The sequence below is a fragment of the Caretta caretta genome, chromosome 1, assembly GCF_965140235.1.
Source record: "Caretta caretta isolate rCarCar2 chromosome 1, rCarCar1.hap1, whole genome shotgun sequence".
Classification (NCBI taxonomy): Eukaryota; Metazoa; Chordata; order Testudines; family Cheloniidae; genus Caretta; species Caretta caretta.
The window spans coordinates 134,810,566-134,837,609 of NC_134206.1; the positions used below are offsets into that span (position 1 = coordinate 134,810,566).

Sequence of the window (27,044 nt, forward strand, 5' to 3'; positions counted from 1 at the left end):
AGCAGATCGAGGGACGTGATCGTTCCCCTCTATTCGACACTGGTGAGGCCTCATCTGGAGTACTGTGTCCAGTTTTGGGCCCCACACTTCAAGAAGGATGTGGATAAATTGGAGAGAGTCCAGCGAAGGGCAACAAAAATGATTAGGGGACTGGAACACATGAGTTATGAGGAGAGACTGAGGGAACTGGGGATGTTTAGTCTACAGAAGGGAAGAATGAGGGGGGATTTGATAGCTGCTTTCAACTACCTGAAAGGGGGTTCCAAAGAGGATGGCTCTAGACTGTTCTCAGTGGTAGCAGATGACAGAACAAGGAGTAATGGTCTCAAGTTGCAGTGGGGGAGATTTAGGTTGGATATTAGGAAAACCTTTTCACTAGGAGGGTGGTGAAACACTGGAATGCGTTACCTAGGGAGGTGGTGAAATCTCCTTCCTTAGAAGTTTTTAAGGTCAGGCTTGACAAAGCCCTGGCTGGGATGATTTAATTGGGGATCGGTCCTCCTTTGAGCAGGGGGTTGGACTAGATGACCTCCTAAGGTCCCTTCCAACCCTGATATTCTATGTTTCTATGAAATGTAGTACAAAAACGATGGAGTATCCAGATTCCAAATTTTAGGACTGAGTGGACTGATGCCATAAGACTGCCAAAGGTCCCTCTGAATCTTGGAAGTAAAAGAGGAAGAGAAGAAACACCGTGACTTACCCTCACAAGCTCATCTATATCTCGTGCTGCCTGGTGCAAAGAAAGAGCCTTCAGGGTCTGAAGCAATCAACTGGGAACTCAGACACACCAAAAAAAAAAAAAAAAAAAGAGCGAAGGGGAACGTGGTGATTGTGAAGGGGAATCCTGAGTCAAACAACCAGGCCAGACTCGATCTACTACTCGTATGTTACTAGGGTGGCCAGGTGCCTGGTTTTCAACTGGAAAGTCTGGTTGAAAAGGGGACCTGACAGTGTCCAGTCAGATCTACTGACCAGACACCCAAAGTCCCGTTACTGTGGGTGGGGAAGGCGGAGAGGCACCAGATCATCACCCATGCCAGCCCCTAATCAGCCGGTGCCACCTTCTACCCGTATTGCGTGGCTGCAGCTCCCAGCCCTGGCTCCGCAGGTGAGTCCTTCCTGCCCCGGGCAGAGGGAAGGTGGGGGGAGAGGGGAAAAGCAGCAAGCAACAGGGGGTAGGGGGAAGAGGAGTGAACAGTGGTCAGGGCCTGGGAGGAAGGGACAAGGCGGGGGTGGGACCTCGGGGAAGGCACAGGGCCTTGGGAAAGAGGCAGGGTAGGGCCTCGTAAAGGAAAAGGCAGGGCGAGGGAGGTTCCAGCACTCCTGCTGGAGTATTCAGTTCTAAATATTACAAAATTGGCAACCCTATATGTTACCCCTTCTGTTTAAGGTGTTAATAAAGTCAAAAGGAGGGTTGGGAAGGACACATGGGCTGTGATGTCTTCAGTGTGCTTATTAATTATCATCGCTAGTACATTTGTATGTAGAAGCTCCAACCAAGTTCAGGCCCCCTTATGCTAGGCACTGTACATATACATAGTAAGAGAGAGTCCCTGCCCAAAGCAGCTTACAGTCTAAATAAACAAGACAGTCAGTGCGTGAGAGATAGGAAGTATGTTTCTATTTTTCACAAGGGAACTGAGGAATGGAGAAATTAAATCTCTTGTCCAAGATCACCTAGATTTCTGTGAGAGACCAAGAAGCTGAATCCAGGTCTCCTGGGTCCCATTCTCATGCCTTTACCACAATTCCATCCATGATCTCTACATGTTAACCTTTTGGGCACATTTGAAAGCGCTTTCTCCCCCTCCTGGGCATTAAATCAAGAGATAGAGGACAGTCCTATGTTGGGTTCATTATCACCTTTTTTCTATGATGGGTAATAGCACTCAAAAGGAAAAGGACTTCAAGAAGAACACTGTGCCATCAGCCTCCTAGCTCAAACCAAGGGAGATCTACCTCAGCCACTTCCACTGATCTCATTATGGCATAGCATGGGGAAAGAGGCATTCTTTCCGTAGTAAGGCCCCAAGCCATTAGGGCTTTACTGGTTATACTAAGAAACAAAAACCAAACACTTAAATATCTCCCAGAAGCCAATAGACAGCCAGTGTGGATCCCAGATCACTGGTGTCACATGTTCACAACAAGACACCTCACCTAACAGGGTACGTTCTGCACTTGCCTCACGTTCTGAATGGATTTAAGGTTTAGTCCAATGTAGAGCACGCTGCAGTGATCCAACCTAGCAATAACAAAGGCATGAGCCACAGTGACAAAGTCTGCATCTGAAAGAAAAGGCTGCAGCCTCATGACTTTATACAAATGTTAAAAAGAAGCAGCCATGGTCACGGCTGTTATTTGACCATCCAAAGGCAGCTGAGATTGTAACTGTACCAATCTCAAATGTTGGAAATACAGAGGGGCAGATGTAGCTTGCCAATTCAGTGGGTACAGTTTGATTCTCCATCACTTGTTTGACAGAGACAGACTGACATGGAAATGCATACACAGTGACAGACAGACAAACACGCAGACGCTGTATGCTAGGACTTTGGGTGGAATCTCAGCCCCTCCCCTGACCTGCCAGGGTGGATCCCAAATCTGAGGAGATGGTCCAGTGAGGTGGCAGCCCCAGTTACTCATGGAGGTGGGAGAGACCCTACCCTGGACACAGTGTGGGAGGCAGCTCTGCTCAACATCCAGACCTGGCTACTCAGAGCAGGGAGAGACCCTGCCATGAGTGCAGAACCGTGCCCCTGAGTCCATGCTGCCTGGAGTCTGGGACACAGTGGTATCCCACAAACCCACCCCAGTGTCACCTCTGGCAGATTTTGCCCTTCGGACCTCTGTGGCAGCACATGACTCTGATATTATCATGCAGTGATGTGGCCAGGAGTGGCACAACCATGTGCTGCAAGTGGAATTGCACACAACGTGTTTTTGCACCTTTGGTTTAATTATATCTGTGGGTGCAACTAAACCCATGCACAACCACTAGAGCTGCCCCTGGACATAAATCCTTAGCAGCAAGATGTTCTATCACCCCTCTAACTCTTTTACTTGCTTTCCCCAGAGCATGGTCACCACTTCAGTCTTCCAAGGATTCTGTTTGAACATACTCACTCTCATCTGCATCCAGTCACACCCAGTGTGACACTTTGGGGCTCAAACCAGACCAGTGATGGCTTATGCCATCACTTGCCCTGCAACTCTGGGTGTCTTAAATGTTATACTGCTGTGGCTCACAGCCCTGACACCAACAGCCAGCATACAAGCATGCAGGTCACCTCTGGCTTCCACCACCCACTTTGCAGAGTGACCCCAAAACCTTCCCAGTCTCAAATTTCCCCAAAGCCATCTGCTAATGTCACAATCTACTGAGGTTCCCAGAATTGCAAGTTACTGTGTTACCCCGCTCAGCCGGAGCAAGTGAGAGTTTTGCTATTGTGAAGCTGTGTGGCAGTTCCCTGACACACCAGGTTGTCTACTTTGCCAGCAAACTCTTCAGGACTTCGCCAGTCCAAACTATGCCTTGCAGGTAACAAACAGTGAACCCCAACTCCTGAGTTCCCCAGAGACATATCTCTGTAGTGTCCAGCCCTCTCCTAGAGCATTCAAAGAAGTTAAGTTTGTAGCTCCTTTAAAGGGACAATACATTGCAGATCACTAATTTAACTGGAGTCTGACAAACACTCTTATTTCAATCACAGCACTGATTTGGTTTACAGTAAAAGTAAAACAAGTTTATTTAACAAAAGGAGATATATTTGACATGACTTAGTCCTAAGGAATAAGGATAGAAATGATTACAAAACAGCCAAAAATAAAAACACTCTTCTAACACTAAAACTTAGTTTCCGCAAATTACAATCTTTGCCTAAGCAGGTTTCTCACCTATAGTCAGTTCCTATCGACTTCAGCCCCTTTAGTTGAAGGACCCAACAGTCTGTGATTTCAAGAGCTCTGGCCCCTTGAATCCCCTTTGAGATGTATTTTTTGAAAAATAAGCCCAGACAAAGTTTCTGTCTCCTGTTGGGGTGTAGATGCCATGATGTCTTGTCCCCCGCTTGTTAACTTTATAGCTTTGTTTACCTTCCATGATAGTGTACCTACATTGTCTTTGCCTGACCCCATGCTGGTCAGACAAGCAAATACACATTCCTTTGTCTAGGGCAGACTGGGCTTATGCATTGCTTGCCAAACACATTTTAAGAACATAATCCTATCACATATTTATAACTCTTAGTACACACCCCGTACATACCTACACAAGAATATTCATGATCAGTGAGTTATTAATTTTCCAATGATGTGTATTACACACCACCTTTTCGGTATATATCATGGCAACAGTGTATTAGGTGCAGTGAGTACATCCGGCCTCAAAAGAGTTGCTGACACAGAGTAGTAACCCACCAATGGCAGCTGTGTAACACCCCTGGTTTCATTTGGCCTCCAAATGATTGATTTCCTAGCAGAATGTGTATGTGTCTCCAGGCCACCTTCCTTGTTCTAGAGTTCCCCACTCACAAGTATCTAGGGAATTCAGCAGTGATATCCGATTCTACCTGAATTGTGTGTCAAGCTCACAGATATGATTATGGAGTTAGCAGGGTATTTGCTCATTTCTGAATAGGAAGTTATGTTACAGTGGATTTGCTACACTGAAAACTTAGAAGTTAAGATATTTGCAAGGAAGCTGAGCGTCACCCATTTTTGGCCAATTCAATCGTGCTTCATTTCTCTTTTGAAACAGATTGGCACTTTTTATGTTGCAGGAAACACCTCTTTCTCTTCTGCTTTGAGAGATAACTTGACACAGGAGATAGCCAAAGACAGACAAGAAGATCAAACCTTACTGGTAAACAAGTACCTTCCTAGGAAAAAAAAAGCATATTATGCAGATTTTTTCCTGGCATGGCGCATGGAAATTTTATAAGCATGATGTAACTTTTTAATAACTTGGACTTCACCTTTATTTAGATTGTTGCTAAACATTTAAGGTGACATTTTTCTACATAGAAATGCTTCAAAGAAAAGAAAACCCCCAGAACTGACTCTATTAAATTATTCAAGCAATGAATAAGATGTCCAACATAGTTTACATTAAGTTTTAAAACGTTCTTATTGGTTTCTCAAAGAATGAAAAGACATTTTGTCACACAGATCAACTATCTCTGTTGGAGCTATATGGTTATATGCCTTCATCTGAAACAAAAGAGCACATTTTATAATCCCTGAGGGAAGCCAAAAATAATCTTACTATCTGCAGAAGACTATTGCTTTCAATAATTGTAACTCAGAGTGGCAAATTATCTGAGATTGCTGGAACCACTGTCCTCAGTTCCAGATAAATGTATAGGGCTAAATCCCATTCCATGTGCAAAGCCACACTAGGCAGACTTAGTCCAGAGCATTCTGCAGGAGCCCACGGATAGGGGAAAGGAATCCAATCCTCTCAAGCCATGGAAAGGCAGTGTAGCCACTGCAACTGCCATTATAACCCTGGGAATGGAATGATGTAGTCCCACTGCTCTTGTGTCTCTGTCTCCATTCAGCAGTGGATTTAGCCAGCCACCTCCAAAGCCTTCTGCACATGAAGCACCATAAATACTAGATCGTACTGTGCAAATAGTCCACTCTATATGAGGTCCCAACTTCTGCCTCTCTCTCATGTAGTGGAAATTCTCTGTTTCTGCTGCGTCTGGAGCCCTCTACAGCTGTGGAGGGGCAGGCAAGCTCTCCCCAGCAGAAAGCAAGACAATATTGTGGTTTGAAGCGAGTTTTCATTTTGAAGCCCTCTTTATCAGGATTCCAAATGAGCCACCCTTCATGCTCAGCTCAATGTCACATTCCACCATGCTTGGTTTTCAAAATATTTTATTCTATAGACAACCAGTAATGGCTCCATGAAACAGTTTGAAAAACATAGAACTACAGCATAACACATCATTGAGCTGTAACATCACACTGAGTTACCATAAACAGAATGAGATTTCAAAGAACAGAGCTAGAAAGACAAACAATTGCTTTTTTGGACAGAATTACAAAATTAGGCCAGGCACTGCACTCTTCACTCAGTCAAAATTCTCATTCACCTTCAAGGATAGAGTATGTGTCTCTTAGTGGGTAAAACGAATACAGTAGATATATTTAGAATTTAGTACTACATTAATACTGTCTCAGGAAGTATTTCTTGAAAAATAATTTCCTATTGGCTCAGATAGGAACATTGTCAGAAACTGAAAACCGACTGAAAATAAATAGTGATGATAATGAGCAATTTAATGTAACAAGTTGTGGTAAAATTTCTCATGCCACAAGAATGACTGTTAGACCCAGCCTTAACATTCTCAATAATAATCAGCAAGAGGGAGCAAACAATACATTAGTGACATCTGCAAAGGATTCAAAACAAGAAGAAGATGAAGTCAGAACAATGCAAAAGGAACTAGGAATTATGGGCAAAAAATAAGATTCTTCTGGGAAAAATGAAAATGAATACACCCAATAATAAATAAATAACTTAAAACAATGGTACTTTCCAGGCTGATTGGAATTTCTGTAAGGTTGTAAGAGACCTAAAGTAAGATTTTCAAAAGTGACTTAGGAGCCTAAGTTCCATTTTCAAAAGTGACCTAAGAGCTTATGTTATTTACATGCTTTTGGAAATCTTACCCCTAGATATGACTGTGACAGATATAAAGCCAGGATGATTAAAGGATTGTGTAATAATGTGCCAGTCAAGAATGGACTTTTGGGAAAATAAGTGTGAAGTGGTTTTCCTGGGGAATATCTAGGAGGAGGTAAATGCAAATTCCCCACCTCTGCTTATCCAAAAATCCAGTCTTTTGAAGCTATGCCCTGAGGGGACCTTTGCCTGCTGATCACCTGTTACATGAGGCCAAGAGCAGGGACCCAAGCTGTATAGAGAAGAGACTGAGCTGCCTAGCTGGTTGCTCTGGTTCTGAATTTGAGAGAATTATGAATTTGTAAGCATAGGGAAAACCCAGTTGTGGGTTTTGACGGACTGATCCTTCCAAAGCCTGATGATGGAGTTGGAGTGATCTCTGATAAGCTTTTTAGCATGCATGTAGGTTCTTTTATTGTTTTAATATTTTCTCTGTAATACTTTCTCCTTAAGAATAAGCATGCTTGCTTAGAAAGGACTATGTGGTAACTTATAACTGCTGGCAATTACACTGTTTATACCTTCTGAAGAGAAAGAAAAGTAAAGACCCTGGCCTGTTTAGGCAGTCTGGCTTGCTGAGGATATCACAGTGTAGACAGGGAACTGTGCAGCTGAAAAAAACTACAGTCAGGTCTGTTTGCAGCAGTAAGCTGGGATCTGCCTGATTGTACAGACAGCCTTTGGGTGTATCCCCTAAGCCTTAAATAGCATGCCTGGGGCAATCAGGGAATGTGGTAGGTTCTGTCAGCAGGGGCCTCTGTGGCTGTGACATACAGCAGTGCTTGAACCTGTAGAACTTGCAGGCTGCTGGTCCACACTTCACCAAAGCTGCCTGGTGGCGGTGTGGACAAAGCAGCTGCCCAGAAGCCAGCAGACCTGGGTCCCACAAATTCTCACAAAAAGAGGAGATGGAGAAACTGAATAATAAGGACTGAGGAACTCAGGCTTGGGAACTTCTCTCTACAAATACTTGAAGGGTGTCAACACCAAGCAGGCAGAGGGGTTGTTTAATGTGGTATTAAGAGTAATGGAATAAAATTGGGATCCGGAAAATGTAAACTAGATGGTCAGAAAAATTGCCTTACAGCAAAACATATTAAAAGTATGGTACATTGTCTCAAGAACCTGATGGAAACCTCATCAAATGAGACATTTAGAACTAGATAGGAGAAGACACTAGAAATTTACTGTAGGGAACATGTTTAAATTTGCAGAGAAAGAGATAGGATGACTTAATAGGTCTTTTCCATCTCTAACTTTAGGATTTCATGAATGGATACAAAAGCAAGCAGAGAGGAACAGAGGCCTATACACCATGACTGTATAGCTAAGATGAAAGGAAATGGGGAGAAGGAAAAAACAAAACAGGAAATAAGCAGCTAAGCAAAGTAATCCTAAGGTTGAGAAATATAAATGTCTAATGATCCTGGCAATTAAGATTTTGGTTTAATATAGGCAAGATCTTTTGTCAGATCAATTTCATACACTATGTTAGAAGCCATACTTAACTCATTTTATAGAACTTTTCCAGAAGAATGCAGACTTGCTGAGATCATTACTGAAGAGGGGGGAAAGGCATGGAAAACCCCGTTGTCTACAAAACATATTTTGGAAGCTCAAAACAAAACAGTGGTAAATCATGAACGGTGCTACTTTTAAATAGAACTGTGGAAGCACATACTTCAGCAAGTCAATTTGGTTCTTGTTCTCTCTAGACTGTGTGACCCATATCTCCCAAATTCTATTTAGTTTAACTTTAGCAGTTCCCAATTACGTAACTGTCCCCATTAGCTTCTAAATTTCAAGGTCAATCTGAGGTTAAATGTTGCTGTGTAATATAAAATAGACACCTCTATGCATTGTCATATTATCACACCTTTTCCCCCCTTTATACCTGCTGAAATTCTCAGTTCAAATCTCAGCTGAAGAGATCTTTTCTCCCTTTCACACACCTTTGAATTTCTTTTCCCCTCCCTGTGCTGTTTCTCTCCAATTTTATTTTTTGCCTCTCTAACACATTTTGGATGATGGTTTGAAAGAAAGTCACACAAAATGAAGCTGCCATTAGACACCCAGAGTATAGTTACGTTGGGTGTTTAGGAACACTCTCTCCAAATAATACTTTGTACCTCTTGAAAAAAGGTGGTTTTGGCATTTTGTTGATTAGACCTGCCCTGAGCACAAGGAGACAAGGTAACCAACCAAACAAACAAAAAACACAAGAGCTGCGTGGAGAACGGTAATTCCATTTTGTAGTGCATTTCAATATTTGGTTTAGTTCTGGTGAGAAACAAACTCCAACAATTTGAAGATTCTCTGACAAAGGAAATGGAGTCCTGGCTCCAAGGCAGGCTGCCCTAGAATCGTGGACCCTGGGTGTCCTAGGGTCCCTGACTCTGATGCAGTCTAGTAGGTGGGCTGCTGAGGAGCCAGGCAAGTGAGCTAGCAGGAAACCAGGCAGATTTTGAAACCTCCCAGCAGGCAGAGTTCAATCAGACCCCTGCCTGGGTTCCATCAGAACTTTGCTTAAATTGAATAGTCTCCATAAAATATTTCAATTTTGACAAATCAGAAAATGTGGAAGAAGAAAAAAAGGAGTCATCAGAATTTTTCCAGCCAGCTCTAAAAACACCCATATTCTTTTTACATTTGTGCTACCTCCAGTGCAGCTGCAAAGCAACAGTGGGAGATTTCCCAAAAAAATACTAGCACAGAAGCAGCCTCTGAGAACAATGAGATGAGAGACATCTCTCAACATAGGCCTTCCTCAGATAAGCATCATTTCTCCTGCACTGCAGTCGTTCAGACATATGCTGTATGAGATGTGACTGAAATGAGGGGAGAGTTGTAATCCCACAGTGGCAGAAATGAGGTTTCCTTTTATTTATACACAAATTATGTATGTTTCACCATTCATTATTATTTCTAGCTGCCAAATATGAGGGACCTGATTTTCTAGTGCCCTGTACCTTCTGGAGTCATTTATTCTGGTGCAACTTGGGTGTAAAAAATTACCAAATTAGCATTTGTGTGTAAGCTTTTTATACCCATTTTACTCAAACAATGGGCAATTCAGGGAGAATAAAGACCAAGGATGATTAAAATCAATACCATCCTAGTCAGATTACATTCTCTATAGCACTCTCAGAGGGACTGTCTTTCACTAGTGTCTCTCCATTTCTCTGCCCCCATGGGGAGTTATCTATGGGAGTGTCTAAGATAGAAAAACCTGTTTTCAAACACTAGTGTAGCTGCACCTATATTAACACTACTATAGATCAAGCTTTAGACATTCTGGTCTTTACAACATAGAGCTGAAAATGCCTGAGCCTGGATACTAATGTCAGTGTAGTTGCACTGGTGATGGAAAACAGATAGGAAGTTCTGTTGTGCAGGACATCATTAGAAAGGAGAGGAAGCTCATCAGCCAGATTGTCACTGTTGAGAGAAGATTTGATGAGAAAAGATTTGTGCAAACAGAGGAGTCTTACATTGTGCTTTGAAGGAATCAAAACATGGTCTTCATGCTGACCTTCTCCAGCAGAGTTACACAACAAGGTACCCTTTAACATGAACACATTGTCACCAGCAAGCCTCATCTTCAGCCCTGCCAGATACATCCTGCCTGTTGGTCCCCATATTTTTGAACTTGAGGAAAAGGAGAAGAAGCACTGAGGTAGTCAAGCCTCAGCTCATTAAGAACTTTGAAGATGAGTGCCAGGACCTTGTATCAGATTCAGTATTCAGTTGGAAACCAGTGCATAGCATCATAACATCTGTACAGGATCCCAGACACTTTGCGTTGCCCGCTATAAGAATTAAGGAATAATGACAGTACAATACACATCTTCATGATTTTGTATTAAAATTATAGATAAAGCACTTGCTGATGTTTTGCTAGTTGTATCAATTTACCTTAGGGAATATACAATATTACAAAACATTTGCTAAGCTGAGTCACATTCAGGAAAAAAAAATCAGACCAAGGATCAAAGTGGTTGGTTGCCTTAGCAACACAGGGTGACAGTGGAAAGAAGGGCACAATTTTCCCCATTTTTGATGGGGAAGAAATTTGTAGGGGAAAAGTTACCTAAACTGTACCTACAATATCTGTATAGAAATGTGGTTGTCATCATAATTCCATTCTTATTTACTTATCATCTGGTGTTATTATGATAAGGATATTATAATAGAGACCCATCCCCCTGATTATGCACAAGGCTAAAAACTGCATTGCTTCCTGCTCTCTGAAAACTATTTTTAGGCCCTGTCTGCGCTACTATTTTCACCAAGTGCGTAACCAGTTCCTGGCATGGTTAAATCTGTTACATTGGAGGGTGTTGGTGGCTGCCACCAAGCAGTCTTTGATCTATGAGCAATCACAGACCTCGCTGAAGCTTCTAGGTGCACTAGCTACCTTTCAATAAGGCTAAATGAGGGAGAAATTAAATGTCCCTTTGTTTAGAGACAGCTGAAACAACAGAAGCCACCGCATAGGTCACTGGACCCTATGGGAAGTTCGGAACAAGAACTAAATTAGGGTTAATAAGAAGGGTTTCCCTGGGTGAGTGCAAATGCAGGTGTTGGGGCACTGATTGGTGAAGTTGTCTGTGTGTCCATTTGGTGCTCCCCTGAACAGGGATGGAGCATCCCCAGAAAAGCTGAAAGTTGGCAGCTGTGTGTGCGTGTCAGAAGCAGACAGGAGAAAGCCAGAGAACTGTGAGTGTGGCCCTTGAAGGAAGCCAAGAAAGATTCTTTGGGGCATGAAATAAGTTGGAAAGCAGGCTTGGATTTCTGAACAAGGAAACTATCTCCCGATGTTTGATTCTTATTGTGTTCAGAAAAACAGTAATTTGTGTACATTCATTGTAAATCAACAGGACTGCACCAAAGAAATATCTGACTCAAATCAATTTCTCCTTTTAAAAGAAACAACACAGCAAGGCTCCAAATATTGGCTAACCACTCAGACCAATGGGCAGCAATACACAGTAAGCATGGTAACCTTAGCTTTTCACCTGAGGTTGGCAAATGGTTGCGTGCCTGTAACTAGTTCAAAACTCTTTTTTTCCCCTCTTTGTGCAATGTAGATGGGATTTCCCAGCGAGTTGTGGGAAACCAGACCTCGTAGTCAGAGCCAGAGTTCACAGTCACGAGACAGGAGTCAAAAGTTGTCTGGGTCAGGATACCAGAAGGTCAGAAGCGGGAGACAAACTGGAGATCAGAACCATGAGTCAGGAACCTGAGTCAGGCTGGTCAGGATACCAGAGGGTCAGAGGTGGGAGACAAAGAGGTTGGGAACCGCAAGGCAGATGCTGTGAGTCAAGCCAAGGAAGCAGGAATAGAAGCTTCTAGTCTAACTACACCTATAAAATCCATTTGGCCAGGTTTCCTTCCTCCCAGCTGTGAGAGTGCATTATTAGGACATCACAGAGTGCAGGTACAGGTCTGTGCCTGTTCTCCAGGTACCGTACCCCATGCTGAGAAGGTGAGAGAGAGTTGTCTAAATATTCCCATAACGTACTGGTACAAAGCCTGGTTAAGCAGCATGTTAGACCTTACCTACACTTGCTGTGGTGTGGAGGGCACATGAAGCTACACACGGCAGTGAAAGGCATTGGCAGGAGGGGAAGCAGAGGGAAAGGCTCAGGCAGTGGGGAGCTGCCAGAGCATTCCTCTCGCCAGAGTTTTTGCCAGCTGCCAGAGCCTTTCCCTGTGCTAAGGAATGGCTCCAGCAGCTCCCTATGGCAGAGACAGGCTCTAGGAGTTGGGAGCTGCCAGAGCTTTTCCCTGCTGCCTTCCCTTTGCCAGAGCCTTGCCCCGCTGTTGCAGTCTTTCACTGTGGTAGGGAAAGGCTCTGGCAGTGCAACACTACACTATTAAAAACAGCAGAGTAGATATGGGAGGCACTGCTTGGGTGCATAGAGAGCCATGTGGATTATATACACTAAGGTTCTAGCGCAGGGGTGGCAAACTTTTTGGCCCGAGGGCCACATCTGGGTGGGAAAATTGCATACAGGGCCATGGATGTAGGGCTGGGGCAGGGGGTTGGGGTGCAGGAGGGAGTGCGGGGTGTGGGAGGGGTGCGGTGTGCAGGAAAGGGCTCAGGGCAAGGTGTTGGGGCAGAGGAGGGGTGTGAGGTGTACGAGGGGGATCAGGGCAGGGGGTTGGGGTGCAGGAGGGGTGCAGGGTGTACGAGGGGGCTATGGGCAGGGTTGGGGTGCAGGGTTGAGGTGCAGGAGAGGATGCGGAGTGTGGGAGGGGGCTCAGGGCAGGGGGTTGAGGTGCAGGAGCAGTGTGGGAGGGGGCTCAGGGAAGTGGGTTGGGGGCTGAGGACAGGGGGTTGGGGTGCGGGGTGCAGGAGGGGTTCGGGATACTGGCTCCGGCCCGGTGCTGCTTACCTGGAGCGGCTCCGGGGTGGCAGCTGCATGCGGCAGTGCTCAAGCAGGCTGCCCGCCTGCCCTGACCCCGCGCTGCTCCCGGAAGCGGCCGGCACCACATCCCCGTGGCCCCGGGAGTGGGGGGGCAGAGGGCTCTGTGCGCTGCCTTCGCCTGCAGGTACTTCCCCTGAAGCTCCCATTGGCCGCGGTTCCCTGTTCCCAGCCAATGGGAGCTGCGGAGGGCAGTGCCTGCAGGCAAGGGCAATAGTTTGCCCACCACTGTTCTAGCGTGTCTGTACCCTACTCATCTACGCAGTGTCTCACGGTATTTATATCCACACTAGGGGTGTATGCAGTGTCTATAGTGTACACATCACCGTAAGTGTAGACATATCCTGAGATGCAAACACACAAACATGGTCAAACCATGCATTTTGTCAGATAAAAATCACAACATTAACCTGTAATGATTGCACAGTTGTACCACAGTGTAGTGTAGAATAGGGTCTTTCTTTGAGTCATAAGAATGTCAACCCCAAGACACACATACATCCACACACACTCTCATATTAAAACAACCAAACATACTTAACTTCCAAACAGGACGTTATTATGAGGGTTAAATCTTTCCATATTTACATACATAACTGCTTTCAAAAGAAATTACATTAATTAGATTATGGTCCAAAACTTGGCCAGAATTCATTTAAAACAGTAAAAAAAATTAAATAAATAAATAAAAAAATCTCTTCTTTCATGGTGTAGGAAAGAACAAAAACGTACCACCAAAAATATTATGAAATTTAAGAAATTACTGAAGATTTGTTAATATTCAAGGAACCATACACAATTTGATTTTCCTCGTGATCTTTAAACTTTCATATATCCTGTGAGCATCACCTTTTCCCAATCCTTAAAGTCACTGTAAAACGGATTGCATCTCTTCTAAAAACAAGTGAAGTAACAAGTAAAAACAGTAAAGTATAGTAAAAACAAGTAAAAACAGGTGAGATATCTTGGATCGCATATCCAAAAAAGTCTATACTGAATTAGCTCTGATGAGAACACAATTCCGAAAGATTTATTCAATAAATTAGAAGTACTACCTCCTATGGGAAACAAAAGACGTAACAGAATGACAAACATTTCCTGTAAGAGAAATATTTTTAGCTCTTTCAGAGAGAGAGAAAGACAGGCAAATAAAAACTGAGGAGAACACTGCCAACTCGTTTCTCACCAAATTACTCTCAGAAAGAGGCAACTAAATTGAAATAATCTTTCAGAGACACAGAAGGCCAGTGTTGCAAACCACTGTTTAATACAATAATGGCTGAACACACACTGATAACTAGAAATTAAAAACTGAAAATAGCATAGGAACAGTGGTTTGAAACGTTGCAACCTCTCTCTTTTACAGCAATGTTTATGAAGGTTCAGTCGTGAAATCACTGTGGACCACATTCAACAAATCAGTTGCATGTTTTGGAGTTGCGTGATCTTTGTATGCAAATTCAAGATTATATTGTTTTAAATCAAATTTAACCCATATTTACAAACGTACTTTACACCTTTGGCATATATTCTCAACTTCTCTACAGATGTGAATCAATGAGTTGCTCACTTAAATCCTCACACACTGAGCTGATGTTCAAATGTACCCCTTTGAGACAGTCTAGGAAATCTGTCTATGTAAAACTTAATAGACAAGGTGGGTGAGGTAATATCTTTTATTGGGCCAACTTCTGTTAGAGAGAGATACACACTTTCAAGCTCCACAGAGCTTTCCCAGACCTGAAAAAGAGCTCTATGGAGCTTGAAAGCCTGTCTCTTTCACCAACAGAAGTTAGTCTAATAGAAAATATTACTTCACCTAGTTTGTCTATCTCATATCCTGAAGCCAACACAGCTACAAAACTTAAAAACATATGTAAAACTTACAAATTTTGATTGATTTTATTATTTACTCCCTGAATCATGTACATTGAACAAGCCATTTGCTAACACATGTGACGCTAACACATGTAACCCTATCTTGACAGATGTTACAGGAACATCAAGACTCATTAACATTTGACTGGGTCTACGTTCACCATGCAACGAGTTGGCTAAAGAAGGTAGCAGAGCTAAAATAAACTATTTTTTTCATTCTGAACTTCAGGTGTGTGATAACCAAGAAACAGATCACCTGATGGGGGACCCTGATCACCTGAAAGGGCTTGTAGGCTGGCCAGGAGGATCACATGGAGAGAACTGGGAAAAACTAGTTTCAGGGTCTAGGCAATAGGACTGCAGGTTCCCAGGGTTGAGCAGTGTCAGACATGAGTCAGCACCTTGAGCATGTGCCTACGTGCCTAAACTTTGCTCTGCCCTAGGAAGCCAAGAGCCCATGGGGATTCACTATTTGGGTCCAGTACAACCATCCAGTGGATGTCCAGCAGGGGAAGCTCAGCAGAGTTCCAACATCTCTCAAAGGCACCATTATCTGTCCAATTAGTTAATCCTGCTTGCTCTCAACCACAATGAAATATACACCTACCTTGCAGTAGATGTTGTAGGTAATGCAAGGAAAGGTTAAAGTAAAATGAAAAAGCAGGCCAGGTATTTGTATAGACATTAATCATTGTTAAGGGGAAAAAATAGACAGAAGACCAATAATAACGGCTTTGAAGATCTATGATTGAAAGAAATTAACAAAAAAAACCCATGTATTTTTCCAAATATCTTTGTCTTCAGTGGGACGTCTCACTTAAAGTAAAGCATATCCTTAAATGTTTTGCTAGTTTAAGATCAGAGTGCTCTATGTCTTGCAGGACTGAGCCCTGAATATCAGCTTCTGGCTAATAAGCGTCTTGTAATTTGAATCCCAGTTTACCTCCCTGCCCCTCCTTTAGTTGCTGTTAAGCAGGAGTAGCATTTGGCTTCTTCTCCTCCCATCCCAACCTCTTGGTTCAGTTAAAAAAGAATGTAATTCAGGAAGTGCATGAGTTACATTTCAAAATAGCAGCGTTGTTCCAACACACAACCTTTATGTTCTAGGATATTACACTACACATTAAAGGGAACCTGGCAAAGTAAAAAAAAAAAAATGTGAGCTTGTGCCTTTTTTGTACCAACTTTTTAATAAATAAGAGGAAAATCTGAAAAACTTGTGACAAAAGTGTTTGGTTTTTTCAGGTTTTTTTACAATAGGAATTCAAGTCTTCTAAACTGTGGCAACAGGAGAATAATTAATACTGTGACACTACAAGAGACTGAAAGCTGAGGAGCTGGGGAAGGTCTCTTCAAATTGTTTAAATGTATTCATTGTTAATGTAATTCACTGGTGTGCACAGACGCTGACTCCATGGAGCACCCACACAAAAAAATAGGGGGTGCTCAGCACCCACCGGCAGCCCCGTGGATCAGCTCCTCCCCCTTCCGTCCACCCCTCCCACCCGCCAGTGGGGCTGCCAATCAACTCCTTCCCCTCCCTCCCAGTGCCTCCAGCCCGCTGCGATCAGCTGTTCAGCAGCATGCAGGAGGTGCTGGGGGGGCGGGGGTGGATGAGGAAAAGGAGCGGAAGAGGCAGGGCAGGAGGGCGGCTTGGGGGAAGGGGTGGAGCACCCCCCGGTAACTGGGGAAGTCAGCGCCTCTGCTGGTGAGCATGTCGTGTGTTTCAGATTCCCTTCTGTGGTAACCTACAGAAGATATAAATTGCTACAGCAGCCACCTAGGGAGCATTGCCTCTTCAGCTCCAGCTGTAGCCATCTATGCTTGTAGCTCTGGAGATCCCCAGTTCAATCCTCAATGTGGCTATCAAAAGGGAAGCTGTCACATTAACACCTTTCTAATTCTAATGCCTAATGAAAACTTTAGAGAAAGAATGCCTTTGCTACAGATTCAATACCCATCTTTGATTTTTCAAAATAAGGAAGCTACAGAATATTTAAGACACAAACATATCCCTTTCAGGCCTTCTTTATAAATGATCAAAGAATACAAAACAAGAATTCTCCATGCTTCTGTTTTTGCAGATAAACTATAAAAGAGAAGCTTCTTTATTTAGAAATTTTGCACAAAAGCTGCAGTGTGACAGTAGGTAGAAAAACTATTGCAGAAAAACTTTCCCCAGTCTAAACATTTTTTTTTTGAACAGTCTAAACATCAAGTGCAATGTAATCACTGATGCTTAAGGATCTCATCCTACAAACTCATATTCATGTGAACAGCCCTTACTCACTTGAGTTGTCCCATTGACTTCAGAGATACTATCCACACAAGGCACCATGGAAATATTCACCTGTATCATAAAAGTACCCCTCAATCCAATTACCAATAGCATTAAGTTCTAGAAAGCTTTCTAATGAAGTATGATTTGCTCTTTTTCTATCTTGATATTTCTGTGCCCCATCCCAGTCAGTGTAGTTTTTTAACTCCTGAGCACTAAGCTTAAAAATACCATTTGCCTACCCAGCAAGGTGAGTAAGAAACGCTGGCAAGTGAGGGGGCAGATAGGGGCTGATGTTATCAGTGTCTACAGAATTAAGCTTTTAAAATATTAAGGGATTGATTTTCAATTGTGCAGCGCTCCCACTAACGTCTTCTGAAAATCATGCCTTAAGTTATCAGCCCTTATGATTTCAAAGATGAATTGTGAAATAATTAAACTAAAGCAGCGTTGTCCCCCCAAATGTATAGGCAGGCAGCTCCAGTGCCCCTGCTTTTGCTCATAGTTTTGCCAACCAGCAACTTACAGTGACATTAATGAGCCCCTAGTTTATTGCTCTGCTTCTTTTCAGAACCCTACCCAGGCAGTAGGGAAACTGACAAAAATAATGCCAGTTTTCACTTTGTTGCAGCTTGGAAAAGCTCTAAGCAGCAGTAGAGTGCAGTGGAGCTATTCATGACGGAGGGCCATCCAAACTGAGCAAGAGTGTCGAATGAAGCGTCTCTCACAACACCCAGGAGGAAGGGTAGGGGAGCTAACTCCCCAGCTTGCTACAGTACTCCAGAGCACTTGGAAATGGAGTGGGAAAAAGAGTTCCTTTTCCTTCCCAACAACCAGAAGGGAAAATGGAAGGGTGTCAGATGTAAGAAGCATGCACTGATGTGTTGCCATTACTTTAACAAGAGCTTTTACAAAACAGTGTGTTGGCTTAGGATGTGTACACTGTTCATTCCTGAGCAATAGACACAGTACATTAGCAGAAAGAACAGGAGTACTTGTGCCTTGCATAATGACAGGTTTCAGAGTAACAGCCGTGTTAGTCTGTATTCGCAAAAAGAAAAGGAGTACTTGTGGCACCTTAGAGACTAACCAATTTATTTGAGCATAAGCTTTCATGAGCTACAGCTCACTGTGAGCTCTAGCTCACGAAAGCTTATGCTCAAATAAATTGGTTAGTCTCTAAGGTGCCACAAGTACTCCTTTTCTTTTTAGGAGTACTTGTGGCACCTTAGAGACTAAAATTTATTAGAGCATAAGCTTTTGTGGGCTACAGCCCACTTCATCGGATGCATAGAATGGAACATATAGTAAGAAGATATATATATATACATACAGAGAAGGTGGAATTTGCCATACAAACTGTAAGAGGCGAATTAATTAAGATGAGCTATTATCAACAGGAGAAAAAAACTTTTGGAGTGATAATCAAGATGGCCCATTTAGACAGTTGACAAGAAGGTGTGAGGATTCTTAACTTAAGGAAATAGATTCAATATGTGTAATGACCCAGCCACTCCCAGTTTCTATTCAAACCCAAGTTAATGGTATCTAGTTTGCATATTAATTCAAGCTCAGCAGTTTCTCGTTGGAGTCTGTTTTTGAAGCTTTTCTGTTGCAAAATTGCCACCCTTAAATCTTTTACTGAGTGGCCAGAGAGGTTGAAGTGTTCTCCTGCTGGTTTTGATCAGACTGTAATTTGAATTGTGTAGATCTTTTAGGAGAATCCTGGGCTATCCTCCCATCCAGCTCATCACAGCAAACATACACACTAGAAAGACACAGGTATGAAAAATGGAAGCTTCTCCACCACAGCATAACAAAACAGATACCTTTCACACTGTGGTTTTCTATTCTAATGTCAAGTGCAGAAGAATAAGCAGCAGACTTTACATAAGTTGACAGTTAAAACTAATATTTCATTCTGAATTCTGCTAGACTTTTCAGTTTGCAAATGTATTTCAGTCATTAAAAAGATATATACCTTCTGAAGCCATGATCTAGCAAACACATACATTCTTAACTTTTATGGGACTATTCACATGTTTAAAGTAAAGTTTTTGCGGAATTGGGGTGTAATCATCCAAGTATTTATACAACCTTTTCAAAAATGTTCAGTTTACTTAAAAACAAACACAATTTATATGTAAAATATTTAATAAATAGAAAAAAATAATTAAAAACAAGACTTTTTTGGCAAGTGAAAAACAGGATTTTTTCTTGAAGAAAATTTCTTAAAAGCAGAGCTGACATCTGAAAGGAAACTGAGGAACACATCTGGAGTTTTTCCACTGTCTTCAGTACAACCAGGATGAAGCCCTTACTTAAATAGGTCACATATGAGCAAGGAAAGACTTCTTGTTGCAGTTTTACAGTAATACAAATAATACATAATAAATGCACTACTTAAAAATATTCTCTTAATTATAAAACTTTCTTATTCATACAGTTACCATCAATGCACCTGAAAAGCAAGAGTTGAGAAGTAAAAACAGATAAAGCACCTAGAGCAGAGGTGGGCAAACTACAGTGGCCCGCGGGACCCTCCTGCCTGGCCCCTGAGCTCCTGGCCCGGGAGGCTAGCCCTTCTGTTCCTCCTCCCCTGTTCCCCTGCTGTTCCTCCTCCCCCACAGCTTCAGCTCACTGTGCCACTGGCACAAAGCTCTAGGCGGCGGGGCTGCGAGCTCTTGCGGGGCAGCACAGCTGCAGACCCACGGCCTGACCCTGTGCTCTGTGGTGGCATGGCTGGCTCCAGCTGGGCGGTGCGGCTGCCTGTCCTGGTGCTCTGGGCGGCGCGGCTGTAGCGCCGCCAGCCACCGGTGCTCCAGGCAGCACGGTCAGGGGGCAGGGAGCAGGGCGGGTTGGATAGAGGGCAGGGGAGTTTGGGGTGATGGTCAGGGGGTGGGGGTGTCGGGGCAGTCAGAGGGCGGGGAACAGGGGGGTTGAATGGGGGCAGGGATCCTGGGGGGGGGATTCAGGAAGGAGGGGGAGTTGGATGGGGTGGCGGGGGGCAGTCAGGGACAAGGAGGGATGGATGGGGTAGGGGTCCGGGGGGGGGGGGCGCGTCAGGGGACAGGGAACGGGGGATTGGATGGGGCAGGAGCCCCGGGGGGAGCCATCAGGGGGCGAGAAGCCAGGGGGGTCAGATGGGGGCAGGGGCCGGGCCACCCTTTGCCGTTTGGTGAGGCACAGCCTCCTCTAATTGGCCCTCCATACAATTTTGGAAACCCGATGTGGCTCTCAGGCCAAAATGTTTGCCCATTGCTGCCCTAGAGAGTTGCAGGAATCGTCTTTACACCATTCCTTCAGGTCCATTAGAATCTTGTAGCAGAATAGAGACCATTTAAAGCCTAATAACTTTACATGATTTGGTTAGCATGGTTTACTATTGAAGCTTGCAATCCCACACGTAACTTTGATTTTTAAAGTCATTAGTGAATGTCAAATTGTGCAAAGCTACATGTCAACCTTCAGAAATCATTCCAAAGAATGTTTATTTATAAAATGCCAAAGCCAAATAACTGAAATAAAAAAGTAACACTATCCTTAGCTCGGCCTCACATGCATAATTATGACAGAGATCTTTGAACAGTGAGTGATTCACATATAGCACGTTCTGTAAAGTCTGAATAGAATTGGGCAAGTCATTCTTATCCAGCTGTTCAAGTGACAGGAGGATATGAAATTCTGACACGTTTCCACACATACTATGTACCATGGCAGCCTAGTTCCACGGGGGCTCTCTGCATACAAGTACACAGCTGGGATTTGGGGCAGATGCAGAATATCCTTCTCCAGGTTATTTTTTTTTAATATCTACCATTTGATTTGAAGACAAATCCTCTAATTGCCCATCTACTTCTCTTTCCCCATCTGGCAGCAAGCGTCATGGAAACTGGAGCAAACAGCTATAGGAACTGCTCGGCCAAAGATAGGAAGAAAAGAGATTCTACCTACATATTTCTCCTCAGGGGCAGTGCTGGAGGGCGGGGGGGCTTGCGGAGCTATGGCCACCCCATAATTTGTCTTAGCCCCCCTGTAGCAGCCACCACTCTCCTGCCACCCAGCTCTGAAGGCAGAGAGGAGAGAGAGGGGGCTCCTGGCCGGGTTCCCCCCCCCCCCGCAACAGTTACTAACTGTGAGCCATTGAAAGGCAACAGGGAGCTGAGGAGCAGCTACAGCCCCAGCCAGGGTGCTGGAACAATTTTTATAGTGGGGATACTGATGATGGAAACCATGTATTTGGTTTTTGTTATTACTACTTCAAGCCCATGGGTACAGCAGCACTTCCAGCACCCTAGTTCCAGCACCACTGGCCCCGGCCGGGGGGATGGGGCCTCGGGGAGAAGAGAGGAGGAGACAAGGCCAGAACTTAGCAAGAGCAGGGGCAGGACCATGGAGAGGGGCAGGACCTCATGGCAAGGGGGGGCACAGCACCCTCAATTTTCTGTCTAGCCACCTCAGCCTCCCCACCGGGAAGAGGCTGGCACCACCTCTGCTTCTCCTCTAGAAATGCTTCAGTGTGTAGCTTAGCTGTTTTCACTGTGCACATGGGGAAATATTTGGACCTCTACCTCAGGTACTTACATGGCCCTCATCATCATAGTATCAGAGTACTTCACCATCTTTAATGTCTTTGTCCTTACAACTCTCATGCGAGGTAGGGCAGTGTTGGTAGCCCTACTTTACAGATGGGAAACTGAGGCACAGAGAGGCTAAGTGACTTGCTCAACCGCCGCACAGGAAATCTGTAGAGGTGGAGCAGGTCTTCCAAGTCCCAGGTTACTGCCCAACCACTAGACCATTATTTCGCTCTGACCACTTATCAATAAGTATAATTATATCAAAAAATGTAGGAGTAAAATTAATATAAGAAGTATTTGTAATTCATTTTATAATTCTAAAACTAATAAATTGGAAGTTATATGTATATGTAAGCTGTTTATGGATATATATATATATATAAAGCCTCTATGTACAGTTTTAGCCTATAGCAGAGTTTTTAATAGCTGAGTAAACTCTTATCCATTATGAACTTCCTTTTTCCATCTGACATAACTATAGATGTGCTACACGGGATGTGATAATTTAGATTTTGTATCTTTTAAAGTTACAGTATTATAAATAATTACCTCATGTTCACCCATTCAGATTATTCTACTCTAACACGTCAACCAACTCATTTTGCCACAATGATGGTGTTGCACTGTAAAAGCAGAATTCTTTATTCCCCAGCCTAGGGATAAGGCTTTAATTAATAAAGAATGGATATGAAATAATTAAATAGGTTGTTTATAAACATGATTTTCTGATGGTACTAGGTCAAATACCCATTACAAGAGCTGAAATAGAATTAATGCCTGTAAATAGAAGTTTTACTAATGTATTCAATTGGGAAGACTGCTTGCATACATTTTTTAAAGATTAGTTATTTACATTTGTAATGATTGCTGACTATATGGGTGAGTAATTAATGTTTGCACAGCACCTTGCCAATATAAAGTGCTCTATAACTGCCAAGTACAGTATTACTATTGTATGGGAAGGATCTTCACATAACCCTGCCACCTTTATTCACTTCAGTTTTCACATTCAAACTCCAAGCCAACTTGCTTGTTAGAGACGACATATCATATCTCTACATTTCCAGCATTCATCCATAGCAAATGCTATGGCTATGGTTGAAAAGAAACTTTCATTCCAAGTCATGCAAGGGGCTTCACATAGACTAACCCTTGCAGTCTCACAGAGCTGTAGTAAGCCTCAGAAGAGTCTGCTCAGTGGGCCAGATACATGTATTTAAAAGGGCTGGGGCCTAAACTTGTATTTTGAACTGCTGGAAGTTTCCTCAAATCTCTTCCTTTGCACTGAAATTTCAGCCTTAAGGTGAATTAAATAAAAAAAGCATATAAAGTGTATCATTAAACACATATGTATCTGTTTCTCTAAAAATCTGTCCTTGCCAAAATGACTTCCTCAAAGTGTAAGAGATTACTTATTAACATACTCATTTTCTTAACCTTATAAATGATAGTTATAAATACAAACTATTCAAATTTCATGGAATAAAATAAAAACCTGAAAAAGAACAGCATTGAAACAAACAACATATGAAACCATACTGCGTTTAAATTCAACTAAGGGTCCCATGTTGTAAAATTCCATGTGGTAAAGAGCTATAAGACACCTAATGAATGAAAAAAAGATTATTTACCTAAGAATGCTAGATACACACCAACACTGTCAATCCCCCTTGCTCTTTAGTTTGCAGACTGAGGAACACATCCAGTGCTGTACAGTTTCACCACACATTGCTTCGATCCTGCAAAGAACTCCATACAGACATCCCTCCAGCCACACACACTGATTTCACTAGGGATTGGTGGGGAAGGATGCAAGGATCTACCTATGTAGAGCTCCTTGCAGGATGGAGGACCATGGGCTGCCTAAATCCTGGACTAGATTAAGCAATCACCGAATGAAAACCACACACCTTAATTATCCTAGAAAGTGTTATTTACCAGTTCTGAACTCATCATGACTGAGCACATGCATTCCTACCCTTAATTTATGCTGACATTAAATTCCAGATTACCTTGTCCAGTGTTTCACTATGCGTGTCTTTGCTACTAAAGCTGCTACTCCCATAAATTTTCTTTGACATCTACTTAATATATCTCCTAAATTATTTAAAATGTGTTTACATCTAGAAATTTCTGAATAACTTCTGACCAAAACTTTCAATGTTTCTATTTTCCGAACCATGTATAAAATCTCCAGTCTCCTTTACATCCTAGTACACAGCTCTTTGTCACCATACAGCATTGATAGATGTTGAGAGCTTTTATGTTTAGTGTTATATTTTGCTCTTACAATTATCTTCTATTCCTCTATCATGATAGCTTTCAGCTTCATTTTGAACCACAAATCATACTCATATTAAGCATTTTACTTAAGAATTCTACATCAATACTGGAATGATGGATGAGATTTTATTAACTGCTATAGAAATGGTTATTGATAATGGAAGAATGTTTATTAGAGAGACAAGGCGAATGAGGTAGTATCTTTTATTGGACTAACTTCTGTTGGTGACAGAGACAAACTTTCCATCTTACACAAAGCTCTTCTTAAGGAGTGGGAAATGTACCTTATATCTCTACCTTATTGTCCTTATGGAAGAAAGTTACCTTCTAATTGCAGTTTGAATGCATCAAAAATATTTAACAAAAATAGTTAACAAAATAAAAACTATGTACCAAAAATAGAAGAGAGAACTTGTGCCACATCTAAATTTAAGTAGTTTACAGCTACGCTTTATCTTCAAACCAATTACAATCAACTAACAATGTCACATTATTTTAATAGCTTTGTCAACCAGCTATGATAAGCACATAAGATATAAACTAAACCAATAAATATTTGCATTGTTAAATTAGATTAGTTTTGGAATGCAGTGGCTCCTCCTGTGGCTCCAACACATCTATGTGGTCAGATAAACTGAGATCACTGGGTGTGCACGTTAAAAATAATGTGTCTATCTTGTTAGAAGCCATTACATATTCAAGTTTATGAGGTGTTAGAGTGGGAGGGGAGTGTTTTACATGCCCAATACAACTATATATGGAATTAATCTTCGAAACATAACATACAAAAGTTTAACCTGCCAACAAACCAGATCAACGAGTTTAACTTTAAAACCCCTGTATATTCTTTAAAGAAATATCTGTGAAAAAGTGTATGTGTTTTTTTGAAGAGTGCACAACCGTTAATATCTACAGTTATCCATAAACATTTATAATTCTGTGTGAGTGTGTATGTTTGATTCTTGCTTGTTTCTACTACAAACACGAAGAATAAAAGAATTTCTAGGAACAGACTTCAGACATTGTGACGGATCACATATTTCAATTCTTAACGAACATACAGCAAGACCCATGTACAGGTCAGTCCCCACCACCCCCCGTCGAGCTTTCCCGGACTCAGCCCAGGATGGAAACGTAGCGTACAAACACTCAAAACTCTCCTTAAGTCCTCTAGGTGCACTCTATCGGCCAAACCTGTCAAGTGCTCTCCCATCCTTACTGACAGATCAAGGCACCTGCTAGAGCCATGGGATTCTCCTCATTCACACAACTCCTCCTTTCACCTCTAACAACAGCAGCGGCGGAAGCCAACTGCCCCTAGTATCTGACTAACGCAACCCAGGAGCTCGTGGATAGCTCAGCAACTTGGGAAGAGAGAGATGAGCAGGGACCCTTTCCCAATACGTAGAAGGGGGGAGACCCACCCCCGTAGGACCAAGGGAGCCTGTCCTCAGGGCAGAAGGAACCTGAGGAAGTTGGGGATTTGCTGGAGCCCTATCCCGGGGGGAGGGTGCATCCTGCCACCTCTCTCGGCCCAGCTGGCCTGGGGGGGGGGGGGGAGAGGGGAAGACTCTCGCGCTGAAGGGGAGTCCTACCTCGGATTTCCACACGATGTAGGAGGAGGGGTGGCTGCTGGGCGCCTGCTGCCCCTTCCTCTGCTGGAGCCACTTCCTCGGGGAGGAGAAGATGCTGTTGGTGCCGGTGCCGCCGCCGGGGGCGCTGAGGGCGGAGGCGGAGGGCGTGCGCGCCAGGAAGGGCAGCTCCCAGGCCGTGTTCCTCTTGCCCCGGGGGCTAGCCTCGTACTCGAAGTGGAAGCTGCCCGAGGGGGACTTCTCCAGCGGGGTGCTGGGAGTGGAGAGCGAGCCGCAGAGCGGGCCGCCCCCCGGGCGCAGCAGGGCGCGGGAGGAGAAGGCGGCCAGGCACTCCGCCGAGGGGCCGCCGGCCGCCCTGGCCCGGGGCGCCCTGGCCGGGCCGTCCCCCTCCTCCCGGCTGTAGCTGCCGATGATGGCTGGGTCCAGGCTGCGGGTCTGGCGGAGCCTCCGCTTGGAGAGGCTCTTGGAGGAGGCGGCGGCCGGGGAGGAGCAGGAGAAGACGCTGTTCAGCAGGCTCTGGGCGGACATGGTGGCGGCCGCCCCGGGGAATGTGTGTGTGTGTGTCCCCGGGTAGGAGGGTGGGCGTCCTCCCCTCTCAGCCGCCCCGCGGAGCGAGCGACGACTCCGGCTCCCGGAGCGGGGCGGTCAGCGGGTGCCCGCGCCGCGCGGGGCGCCGGCTGCTGCTGCAGAGGTGGAGCCCGCAGGGGCCGGTCCCGGCGCGGGCAGCCGGAGGCTCATGCTGGCCGCAGGGCGCCCTGTGTGCGCGCTGGGGCTTCGCAGCCGCCGCGGTCACTGCGCCGGGCGGCGGGCGGGGTGCGGGGAGCGGGGTTAGCCGAGAAAAGGGGAGGGAAGGAGGCAGCCGCCGCGGGAGTTTTTATCGCGGCGCTCTGGAGCCTGCCAGAGTCACTCCCCCCGCGGCAGCGATGCGCACGGGGTCTGCCCAGTCCCCTCCGGACGCGGCGGGCGGGGAGGGCAGCCGGGGGCCCTGGGGCTGCCTCCCCCAGCCGGCCGCTCCCCGCATCCCCAAGCGCCGCTCCGAGCGCAGCCGGGTGAACGACTGGCGGGCGAAACGGGGGTGGGGGGGATAGCCAAAGGCGGCTGAAACTTCCCCAGGCATGTGACCACCAGAGAAGTACACGGCCACATGAAGGGGCCCCCTCCCCCAACTGCTGCCTGGCTGAGACGGGGAAGGAGGTGTTGCCACTCTCGCCCTGGGGGCAAGAGCCCCTCCCGGGGTGTTGTTTCGCTGGTTTTAGTCCCTTGTCAGCTATCCCACAGCTATTGGGTTTCATGGCAGGATGTTTA

General features: G+C 44.4%; 1 protein-coding gene and 1 long non-coding RNA gene across 2 annotated transcripts in view; both read right to left on the reverse strand.

The window, feature by feature from the left end:
• LOC142072940 (uncharacterized) overlaps positions 1-23,649 on the reverse strand; it is a 46,553-nt gene extending 22,904 nt beyond the window's left edge. The window contains exon 1 of the long non-coding RNA XR_012669556.1: positions 23,496-23,649. This is a non-coding gene — a long non-coding RNA (uncharacterized LOC142072940). The remainder of the gene's footprint in view (positions 1-23,495) is intronic.
• The window catches only part of ARHGAP6 (Rho GTPase activating protein 6), a 499,309-nt gene extending 472,515 nt beyond the window's left edge, over positions 1-26,794 (reverse strand). Inside the window, exon 1 of the mRNA XM_048860647.2 lies at positions 25,743-26,794. Coding sequence (XP_048716604.2) covers positions 25,743-26,267 — 525 coding nt within the window. The 5' untranslated portion in view covers positions 26,268-26,794. The remainder of the gene's footprint in view (positions 1-25,742) is intronic.
• Positions 26,795-27,044: the final 250 nt, after the last annotated feature.